The 12,579-nt window shown below is 35.9% G+C and overlaps 1 protein-coding gene across 11 annotated transcripts in view; it reads right to left on the minus strand.

Annotated features, from left to right (window-relative positions):
* Nucleotides 1–1,285: 1,285 nt before the first annotated feature.
* LOC127834224 (sodium/hydrogen exchanger 7-like) overlaps nucleotides 1,286–12,579 on the minus strand; it is a 78,389-nt gene continuing 67,095 nt past the window's right edge. For 5 of the 11 annotated variants that reach the window (XM_052359893.1, XM_052359885.1, XM_052359890.1 and 2 more), the window contains one exon: nucleotides 1,286–3,778. In XM_052359893.1, coding sequence (XP_052215853.1) covers nucleotides 3,656–3,778 — 123 coding nt within the window. In that variant the 3' untranslated portion in view covers nucleotides 1,286–3,655. Of the gene's footprint in view, nucleotides 3,779–6,585; nucleotides 6,659–11,577; nucleotides 11,600–12,579 lie in introns of those variants that run through there. The other 6 variants (XR_008027838.1, XM_052359889.1, XM_052359891.1 and 3 more) reach the window with 6 other exon arrangements.

Below are 12,579 nucleotides of genomic sequence, written 5' to 3' on the forward strand. Positions count from 1 at the left end.
ATACAATCCCAAACCGGATTTCATCAAGATAAACATTTTGACCAAATTTCATCAAGATTGGATGCAAACTGTGACCTCTACTGTCTACACAAACAAATTGTTGACGGACGGACGCACGGACACAGGCAGGCACGCACAACGGACGCCGGACATCACACGATCACATAAGCTCACTGTGTCACTTCATGACAGGTGACCTAAAAATATGTGACGGAGATAAACATGAACAGTTGTGGTTAAAATCCCATAGAAACAAGGGCTGTTTGTAAAACATGCATGCCCCCCTATATGGGCTATAAGTTGTAGTAGCAGCCATTGTGTGAATACGTTTTTTGTCACTGTGAATGGTGGTGGTGGTGGTGGTGGTGGTGTAGTAGTAGTAGTAGTAGTTGTAGTAGTAGTAGTAGTAGTAGTAATAGTAGTTGTAGTAGTAGTAGTAGTAGTAGTAGTAGTAGTAGTAGTAGAAGTAGTAGTAGTAGTAGTAGTAGAAGTAGTAGTAGAAGTAGAAGTAGTAGTAGTAGTAGTAGTAGTAGTAGTAGTGGTAGTAGTAGTAGTAGTAGTAGTAGTAGTAGTAGTGGTAAAAGTAGTAGTAGTAGAAGTAGTAATAGTAGACGTGGTGGTGGTGGTGGTGGTGGTGGTGGTGGTGGTGGTGGTGGTGGTGGTGGTAGTAGTACTAGTAGTAGTAGTAGTAGTTGTAGAAGTAGTAGTAGTAGTAGTAGTAGTAGTAGTAGTAGTGGTAGTAGTAGTAGAAGTAGTAGTAGTAGTAGTAGTAGTAGTAGTAGAAGTAGTAGTAGTAGTAGTAGTAGTAGCAGTAGCAGTAGCAGTAGCAGCATTACAAGACCAATACTTAAGAATGATCAAATGGGAAAAGGTAACATAGCACCAGCAGTAAATATGGGGCTCATTTACAGGTCAGATTTGGAATCTCTGCTGTAAAATGAGATTTTGAATGAATTAAAGGGAGGCAAATCTGTAATTAAAAGAACATGCATAAACCGTAGTTGTTTCCCTTGTTTGAACCATGCTAAATCCTTACAAGTTTGGAAAGAATTGGATGAAAAATTTGGACTTTATTGCATAAACACCATTTTCTCAATTCAAGGGGAGGTAATTCTGTACTTCATGGACCAATAATGCTCATTTTTTGTAGGGTTTGTGTCCTCATTAATATAAAGACACTGTGCAAATTTGGAAAGGATCGGACAAAAAATGTGGAAGATTTTTGAAAGTTTTCACAAAATAGGCAAAAACGAATAAACATGCAAAGTTCAACGAGGGTCTGCGGCCATGTTTTTTGACGAATCAAATTTCTTTGAACAACTTTTTCAGGGGAGCCCTCAAAGGTCATCCCTGTGAAATTTTTTGAAAATCTGATGAGCGGTTTCTGACAAGAAGATTTTTTAAGGTTTTTACCATATATGGTCATGGCGGCCATCTTGGTTATGTGATCAAATTTTTTTTAACAATTCTTTTGTCCCATGACCTAGGGATGCTCCACATGAAATTTAGTTGAAATTGGCTCAATGGTTTAGTAGAAGAAGATGTTTACAAATTTGTATACGGACGGACGGACGGACGGACGCCGGACGCTGAGTGATCACAATAGCTCACCTCGAGCTATCGCTCAGGTGAGCTAAAAATGTATTCTTTAGCCAACTTGTGAGAGTTTATATTTCAATATGGAAAGCATACTGGTTATTATATGTTGTGGTCAGTAACACACATACAGATGATTTATTTATTTCCCATTATAACAAGAGAGGTGTTCATCAGAAACACAATGCCCCCTATTGCGCCGCTTTGAATTTTTTTTTTGACCTTTGACGTTGAAGGATGACCTTGACCTTGAACTTCCTCCACTCAAAATGTGCAGCTTCATGAGAACGCCACTTTTTTTAATTATATTTTTTTTGACCTTGAAGGATGACCTTGACCTTGAACTTCCACCACTCAAAATGTGCAGTTCCATGAGATACACATGCATGCCAAATATCAAATTGCTATCTTCAATATTGAAAAAGTTATGGCCAATGTTAAAGTTTTCAGAGGGACAGACGCCATATATTTGACATTGGACCTTAAAGAATGACCTTGACCTTCACCTTTCACCACTCAAAATGTTCAACTCCATGAGATACACATGCACGCCAAATATCAAGTTGCTATCTTCAATAGTGAAAAAGTTATGGCCAATGTTAAAGTTTTTTTTCGGACTGACCGACAGACTGACATACTGACTGACGGACAGTTCAACTGCTATATGCCACCCTATCGGGGGCATAAGAAGACACAGAATTTCATTTGTATCAATATGAAAATATTAGAAAACATATAATCTAACACAAATTTGAGACAATTGTAGGCGAATCTAAATGTATGTACTGTGTCGATGATGTTGAATTGGAACAAACCTAAATGTAAAACAACATAGAAAGAATGCACATACATTTAAATATACAACATTGCTCACTAAATTCTATATTTTGGTATGTTGCTACATGTAACAAGACCTCACAGAACCATACAAAGACACAAGAGATTTATAAAATGAAGATTGCACAATTGAACAAATGACATATTTCATATGTGCAGCCCTTTGGCAAAGTGGAGCTTAATGCATGTCCATTTGGTTTCCTCCAAAATTAGCCTATGCAGTCTGCACAGGCTAACCAGGAACATCACTTGCTGTTCAGTGAATAATGTTTTGTTAAAAGGAAGATTCTTCTAAACAAATCAAGTCTAGGCGGAAAGTGTCTTCCTTGATTAGCCTGTGCAGACTGCACCCACTTATCTGGGATGTTGCATTAAGCTTTTTTCTCAGGGACATGCTCAAAATTGTCTATATTTTAAGTTTGTTGAGCAATAAATCTGATTGTTGTCAATCAAAATCATGAAGAGGCCCATTTTCGCTTTTCCATTTAGAGACAAAATTGCACAGGTATTATCACCAGAAACACTGCCTTGCAAACTAACATGCACACCTAAATGTTTAACATTTATATTTATACACACTAAATTTAAAAGCATATCATTGATTTCAAATGTATATATAATTGTACACATATATGATACACAACTATAAGTAAAAATGCCAGGTAGAAACATGCCACCATTAAGTTTATAAATTGTGTATAATCTCAACAATCTCAGAAGCACATTAACATGCTATAACATCCAATCAAGACCAAGCAAAAACAGAGTTTATATTTTGGAAACATAATACAGTAATACATGTGCTGTGAAAACAATTTGATTCGACATTAACTTTATCTGATTTTGTGTTTAGAATATTCCACAAATTTGAGACTATCACAAATAATTATGTCAAATATTTAAAATTTTAAAGATTACATAATCCACACACAAATCCTATGTTTATTTCACAATACAGATAAATCCAGATACATGTAATGCACAAAATAGGGTACATTACACTCTGGACTTGACTGACACTAAACATTTCTTGTAAAACACCAGCGCAGTAAAGCTGTTTTGATAGCGTTGACTTCGTTCAGGTAGAGTAGAAAGGATTAATCTTTTTTTAAAGCATGAACAAAGGTCATGCTCACAAAAATATTTTTTTCACAGTTAATGTACTATAAAGTTATTAAAGATGCTCAGACTTTAAGCCAAATACACGAATGCTTTAGGCTCCTCAAACAGTTTCACCAGAGGGTGACCCAAAGTTGACCTGCAGTCTCATTGGATGGCCAGATCTTCGTCCTTGACCTACATTTGTGGCAAGGTCAGAGCTCAAATCTTCTCTGTAAGCGGGAAACTGAAACAAAAGTTAGACTTAATGTTGAGTTACAAACATAAAAAGACATTTAGTATGTAAATTATATTTTAAAGTTATTTATTTCTTTTCTCCATGTTTCAATTGTTTAGCAAACAAACCTGTACACTAGCACCACTACACATAATAAAATAGAAATAAGAAGCTTTCACACAAAACTTTCATATAATCAGTCAGCCCATCTGTTTTTAAATTTTCAAATGTAAAGCATCATTTATTCGTTACCATACGACTACATGTAATAGAAAAAAAATTGCAATAGAGAGCTCTGCAAAATACTTCTGGACAATAAATACTATACTGTCAAACATCAGTTATTTGCTTCATCAGTCACTTCTATAGCTACAAGCAAATCTTTATTGTATTTCAACTACTCTTTTAAGTACTCATGGACACTAAAATAAACATTTATATTGGCATAATTAAGTTTGGACTGTGTTATGTATAACATATAAGTAATATTATACTGAGAGTAAGATAAATATATGCATATGTTAAATGGACATACATATACATTATTATTGTGTTTTTAATTTTTAACATTTAATAATACAAACATAAATATCCAACAATGCATAGCATGTGCACATAAAAATTGGTGTTTTATGAACGTGGTTATTTTGCAATGTGAAAGCTTTATGAACATGATTATTTCCCAATATTAACGCTTTATGAACATGATTATCTTACAATGTTAACACTCTATGAGCATGATTATTTTGCATTGTGCATGGGGCATGCTGTTTGACTTGATACTATTTTTTATCTGGAAACTTAATTACTTGACTAATGCTCTAGTCAAATTGCTTTGAACCCAATGTAAAAGTAAAATTGCTTTGAACCCATTGCTCTGAATTGATTATTCCAGGTGGTGTAAATACTTTTGGTTTCTATAGTCAAAACTAATTCACATTCAAAAGAAAAGTACATAAGTGGGTAATCCCCACTCTTCCATGCAAACCTGGTCATACAACAAATAGAGACATCTTTGGCTCTTCAACAAAATTAATACAAGTTGCAAAACACATCTGCATTGGCATCAACTTGGGGAATACTTGAACATTAATTGATATACACCACATTTTAATTATGGTACCATTAAAAGATAGTAAACACCATTTCTTTCTTTCTTTGTAAAGTACCCTTTAAAGTCACTTTCTCGATTAAGGAACAAGATGTGTTTGTGAAACACAATGTCCCCCTATATGAGGTTTGACCTTGTAGGATGACCTTGACCTTGACCCTTCACCACTCAAAATGTGCAGCTCCATGAGATACACATGCATTTCAAATATAAAATTGCTAGCTTCAATATTGCAGAAGTGACATAACATGAGCAATTTTGACCCATATATTTGACCTTGAAGGATGACTTTGACCTTGACCTTTCACCACTAAAAATGTGCAGCTCCATGTGACACACATGCATGCCAAATATCAAGTTGCTATCTTCAATATTGCAAAAGTATTCATAAAATTAGCGATTTGGGCCACATATATTTGACCTCTGACCTTGAAGGATGACCTTGACCTTTCACTACTCAGAATGTGCAGCTCCATGAGATACACATGCATGCCAAATATCAAGGTGCTATCTTCAATATTGCAAAAGTACTCATAAAATGAGCGATTTTGGCCAGATATATTTGACATCTGACCTTGAAGGATGACCTTGACCTTTCACCACTCAAATTGTGCAGTTCCATGAGATACACATGCATGCCAAATATCAAGTTGCTATCTTGAATATTGAAATACTGCAAAAGTGTACTTTAAATGAGCGATTTTGACCCATATATTTGACATTTGACCTTGGAGGATGCCCTTGACCTTTCACCACTCAAAATGTGCAGCTCCATGAGATACATATGCATGCCAAATATCAAGTTCCTATCTTCAATATTGCAAAAGTTATTGCAAATGTTAAAGTTGGCGCAAACCAACCAACCAACAGACCAACAGACAGGGCAAAAACAATATGTCCCCCACTACTATAGTGGGGGACATAAAAATTACACAATTACCCATTTGTCTTTAAAAAAAATTCTCAAAAGGAAGAAAAGTTGCATCAAATTTGTTCCAAAGTCACAATTTTTTTCAAGTGAACTAATAAAATGTGCTATAAAACTGAACATCTCAGCAAAAAAGCATGTACAAGAATATTTAGATGAGTTTTTGCAATTAAGTACCAACCAATTTAAAAGGCCCATGTTATTCTCAAGGTTTCACAACAAAAAGGGTTTTCACACTAATATTTTACAATTTGTGTGGCATCGGTACTTTTTCCAATTGGGAAAAAAACTCTCATAAAATTAATAAATTTATTTAACTATCCTCTCTCATATGTATCTGTACTTTTTTTAAATTGTTGACACGAAAATTGTATATACTCATGTACTCGCTATATCCAGAAAAATGAATACATAATTATGTTTACACAGATAACCGACTGCTGACGATAACTAGAATTATTTCTACGAAAGGTTGTGCTGAAAATATTGTATTGGGAAGGAAAAGGTTGACAATAATGTGCTGTGGAGGGAAAATTTAATGTAAGGGTTTCGCTAAGAATTATTTTATTTCTTAAAGATTATGGGAATTCTGGTGCTCTTCTAGGAATTCTGGGGAGAAACATTACTGCATTTTTAAATATAAAAGGAGAGCAGAATAGCAAATGCAAATAGACTTCTTTAGTGGCAAGTGTTTGGTAACTTCGGTTTCTCTACATGTGAAGTCACTGGGGGCTGGAGATTTGAGGTTTGGTTCAATGGAATGAGGAAGAAACAAACCACTTCTTATGTCTTTGGTATCCACCAATTAATGTGGTAATCTTCTTTGTTTTGTAAGCATAAGCATTTCTTGCTGAAATAGTAATAAAATGAGCAACATGTGTATCATGCTATATGAAATATTTTGACATACATGCTATGCAACAGTACATAAGACAAAATTCTTAAAAGAGGATAAAATTGAGAACATGCAGTAAATCAAACAAAATGATGCTGAATTTCATAAAATACCAGCATTTAGAGTGACCATGTTTATTACCTGTTGTTTTTATTAATTTTGACAAATTATAAGTAAAATAGAAACTTGTATATAAAAATACATCATATAAATTGATTTGACTTCAAACTGGATGTTATAATTTGATATTTCATAATTCCTAAAACAAATGAAACCATGTCCATGTGTTCATGAACACAGTTTAAATCAAAGCGCTGAAGGCATTGAAGTTGTTCGCTGTTGTCGTCCTTGATTAGCTTGTGCACATTGCACAGGCTAATCAGTGTGCACAGGCTTATCTTATTTGACATGCATTAAACCACGTTTTCCCTGAAAGCAACCAATATGTACAGATTTCAATGATAAACACTAGACTGGCCAATGTCGTCTTACAAGCTGGTAAATACACTCACTGAGTAGTAGAGCAGACACTCCTAAGCATTCTTATCTGCAGTGCAGACAGCCAGCGTAATCGTTCCTAGCATAGTGGGTTACGGTTCTTAGCGTAGCTAAGGCTTCTAAGCACATACTGATTTGCAAAACATGGTCTGTAAATTTAGTCGGCCGCTAACGCGACCAACTAAAAACAGTAAAAATAAATAATATTGCATCCCTATTATTGAGAAAGTCATGAAAAAGTGCTCATAATACTTAAAGTATAGACAGAATACTATATACATACATCCAGAACATGAAATGGACAGTTTTCCATTAAAGGATAAGACATTCACCTAAAATGATATCCAATTCAAGTTTGATGTCGTATTCAAAATTCACATTATACAGAGTTAAAACATTATGAAGACCCCAACATTTGAGTGAGAAGTATAGCTTGGAACATTTAGTGAATAGTCAAGCAAAAAAGGGACCAAGAAGAACACAATTTCTAGAACCAAACATTTATCTGAAATATAAGCAATGTTAATTTACATACACACAAGTAACATAATTTTGATTATCTGATTGTTAGAGTTAGAAGAAGCCACCACCAAACAAAATTCTTAAACACCAGAATGGCTACCAACTTCAACTCACTATAACACTTGAGCCCCGCTCTGATAGAATGGGGCTTAAAGGTTGTGCATAAAGTGTTTTCTCAGATAAGCCAGTGCAGTCTGCACAAGCTTATCAGGGAACACGCTATCTGATTTTGTAGCATTTTTTGTTAAAACAAAGTATATTCTTCGCAAAATCCAATTTTGGGCAGAAAGTGGTGTCCCTGATAGGCCTGTGCAGACTGCACAGGCTGATCTGGGAAGACACTTTAAGCACATGTATTCAGCCTTGTTTTCCCAAAGCGTAGCTCACTTGTTTTTGGTAGCTTGACCCACTACCAACATAAATTCCAACCTCTAGTCAAATATCAATTAGCAACAAACAGCTACAAAAACCTTGATCTCACATCATCATCCACCAAGAAAACATGGGCATTAGTTAACAGGAATATCACGTAATTTGTTATCTAGAAGGACAAGGCCAAAAAAAAAAAGGTCCATTTCCAGTCGCCCGACCATGTCTCCCGAATCGGCGCCAACCGTCAACTTTTTATTGGGGTTGCCAAAAAAAAATTAAAAAAAATCTTCATTTTCGTTCATATAAGATGTAATATCAATCAAACAAAGCATATATACACATGCATTTCTAATAATAAGCTTTAGTAGCTTTCCATTTTAGTACCCCGACACCAAAAAAATAATATAATAATAAACAAAATCCCTACCTACCGACCCTGTTTTTTTTCCAAGGAGACCAGAAACAGACCTATTTTTTTGTTTGGCCCAAGAGAGACAATCACATTCAACAAACAGTAAATAACTCACCATGGGTTATTTAGAATAACAACAGAGATTTTATAAACAATTATCCCCTTTGATTATCTAGAAGGACAGGTAAATTCAATAAATTGTAAATATCACACCACACATTATCTAGAAGGACAATAGAGACATTAAACAAACAGAAACTAGAGCTTTGTCACAGATGTGACAAATACCCCCACATGCCGCATTGACACATAATATTTTGCATGTCGTCTTTACAAAAAAACAGTGGACACCATGCTCAATTTTTAAAACGCACTAAGTGACCCCTTGACCTAGTTTTTGACCCATGTTCTAGCTTGGCCTTAAGATCATCTCCATAAAAGTTCTGACCAAGTTTGGTGAAGATCGGATGTAGACTACTTGAATTAGAGAGCAGATACAATGCTGAATGTTAAAAAACGCACTAAGTGACCCTGTGACCTAGTTTTAGGCCCAGAATGGCCCATGCTCAAACTTGTCCTAGAAATCATTTAGATAAAACTTGTGAACAAGTTTGGTGAGGATTGGATGAAAACTACTTGAATTAGAGAGCGGACAACATGGTGAGGTTTAAAACGCACTAAGATACCCTGTGACCTAGTTTTTGACCGGCATGACCCATATTCAAACTTGACTTAGACATCATCTAGATACAACTTCTGACCAAGTTTGGTGAAGATTTGATGAAAACTACTTGAATTAGAGAGCGGACAACATTGTGATGTTAAAAACACACTTAGTGACCCCGTGACCTTGTTTTTGACCCGGCATGACCCATATTCAAATTTGCCCTAGACATTATCAGGATACAACTTCTGACCAATTTTGGTGAAGATTGGATAAAAACTACTTAAATTAGAGAGCAGACAACATGGTGAGGTTTAAAACACACTAAGTGACCCCATGACCTAGTTTTTGACGAGGCATGGCCCATGTTTGAACTTGACCTACACATCATCTAGTTACAACTTCTGACCAAGTGTGGTGAAGATCGGATGAAAACTACTTGAATTAGAGAGCGGACAACATGCTGAATGTGTAAAACGCACTAAGTGAACCCGTGACCTAGTTTTTGACCCGGCAAGGCCCATGTTTGAACTTGGCCTTAAGATCATCTAGATACAACTTCTGACCAAGTTTGGTGAAGATCGGATGAAAACTACTTGAATTAGAGAGCGGATAACATGCTGAATGTTTAAAACGCACTAAGTGACCGCGTGACCTAGTTTTTGACTTGGCAAGGCCCATGTTTGAACTTGGTCTAGACATCATGTAGAAACAACTTCTGACCAAGTTTGGTGAAGATCGGATGAAAATTACTTGAATTAGAGAGCGGACACCATGCTGAATGTTAAAAAACGCACTAAGTGACCCCGTGACCTAGTTTTTGACCCGGCAAGGCCCATGTTCAAACTTGGCCTTAAGATCATCTAGATACAACAACTGACCAAGTTTGGTGAAGATCGGAAGAAAACTATTTGAATTAGAGAGCGGACAACATGCTGAATGTTTAAAACGCACTAAGTGACCCCGTGACCTAGTTTTTGACCCGGCAAGGCCCATGTTCGAACTTGGCCTAGACATCATGTAGATACAACTTCTGACCAAGTTTGGTGAAGATCGGATGAAAAGTACTTGAATTAGAGAGCGGACATTTAATACCAACAACAGACAGACCCACCGACAAGTTCACTCCTATATACCCCCCTAAACTTCGTTTGTGGGGGTATAAATATCACATCTTGGGTTATCTAAATGGACAGTAGAGACATTGAACAAACATTCAATATAACACCATCAATTATCTAGAAGGACAGTAGAGATATTATATTAACAAAAAAAAAACATCTTGGTTTATCTAGATGGACAATAGAGACATTGAACAAACAGGAAATACCACACCATGAGTTATCTATAAGAACTGCACAAATATTCAACAAACAGGAAATATAACACCATGAGTTATCTAGAAGGACAACATAGACATTCAACAAACTAAAAATCACATCATGGGTTAAAATATCTCACCATGAGTTATATACAAGGACTGCATAGACATTCAATAAACAGGAAATATAACACCATGGGTTATCTAGAAGGACTACAGAGACATTCAATAAACAGGAAATATCACACCATGGGTTATCTAGAAGGACAGCACAGACATTCAATAAACAGGAAATATCACACCAGGATTTATCACGAAGGACTGCAGAGACATTCAACAAACAGGCAATATCATACCATTGGTTATCTAGAAGGACAGCAGAGACATTCAATAAACAGGAAATATCACACCAGGAGTTATCCAGAAGGACTGCAGAGACATTCAACAAACAGGCAATATCACACCATTGGTTATCTAGAAGGACAGCAGAGACATTCAATTAACAGGCAATATTACACCAGGAGTTATCCAGAAGGACAGCAGAGACATTCAACAAACAGACAATATCACACCATGGGTTATCTAGAAGGACAGCAGAGACATTCAACAAACAGGCAATATCACACCATGAGTTATCTAGAAGGACAGCAGAGACATTCAATAAACAGGAAATATCACACCAGGAGTTATCCAGAAGAACTGCAGAGACATTCAATAAACAGGAAATATCACACCACGGGTTATCTAGAAGGACAGCAGAGACATTCAATAGACAGGCAATATCACACCAGGATTTATCCAGAAGGACTGCAGAGACATTCAACAAACAGTCTATATCACACCATTGGTAATCTAGAAGGACAGCAGAGACATTCAATAAACAGGAAAAATCACACCAGGAGTTATCCAGAAGGACTGCAGAGACATTCAACAAACAGGATATATCACATCATGGGTTATCTAGGACAGCAGAGACATTCAACAATTAGGACATATCACACCATGGGATATCTGTTAGTATATGAATACAAACTAAACACAGCAGACTTAACCACACCAAGCACATATATGGTCACTATGGTTACCTCACACGGCATGTAGCTCTACCTAAGCAACATTTATGACAAATTAAAATTACAGAACAAATAAAATCATACATTATTAACATATGAATACAAAATAAATAAATATATATCATAATACAATATTGGAACTGACACAAATGTGTGTGTTACTATTTTAACGGACAATTTAACACAAAACAAAGACTTTTTATAAAACAGCATCGAAGATTTATAACTGATGATCACAAAAAAGTTATTTTCCATTAAGCAGAAATTAAAATAAATCAACATCTAGCTGCTTCATGTACTTAAATTCAACGATGAGGCAAAAAAAATGTTTAAATACTCAGGATCAATATTTAAAATACTGAGAACAGCAGTGTTTTTGAATTAAGGACATTTTGACGAAAGCAATAACCATATCGGCAATTTTATGTAGACTCAAAGACGTGACATCCCTCTTCACAAAAAAACACTTCCAACAAGAACTGTGTCTGTGAAACACAATGCCCCCTACTGCGCCGCTTTGAAGCCATATATTTGACCTGTGACCTTCAAGGATGACCTTGACCTTTCAAAATGTGCAGCTCCATGAAATAAACATGCATTTCAAATATAAAGTTGCTATCTTCAATATTGCAAAAGTTTTGACCAAGGTTAAAGTTTTGGGACAGAATGACAGACAGACAGACAGGCCAAAAACAATATACCCCCGATCATTCAATCCGGGGGCATAAAAAGACATGCTATGCCCAAAACTGTGAAGTTAAAGATACAAGTCCTCTTCTGGAAAAACTAGACTTAATGCATGGCTAAAAACTGCTCCCAGATTGGCCAGTGTGGGCTTCCTATACTAAATTTTTGCTACAAAAAGATTTCCTTTAAACAAAAAGCACCATTTATTATGAGGAAAGTGTCATCCTTAATTAACCTGTACAGATTGCACAGGCTAACCCGGGACAACACTTTAGGCGCATGCATAAAGCCAAGTTTTCCTAGAACGCTGCTCATACTCTTCCAAAT

This window comes from Dreissena polymorpha, chromosome 6 (assembly GCF_020536995.1).
Source record: "Dreissena polymorpha isolate Duluth1 chromosome 6, UMN_Dpol_1.0, whole genome shotgun sequence".
Taxonomy (NCBI): Eukaryota; Metazoa; Mollusca; class Bivalvia; order Myida; family Dreissenidae; genus Dreissena; species Dreissena polymorpha.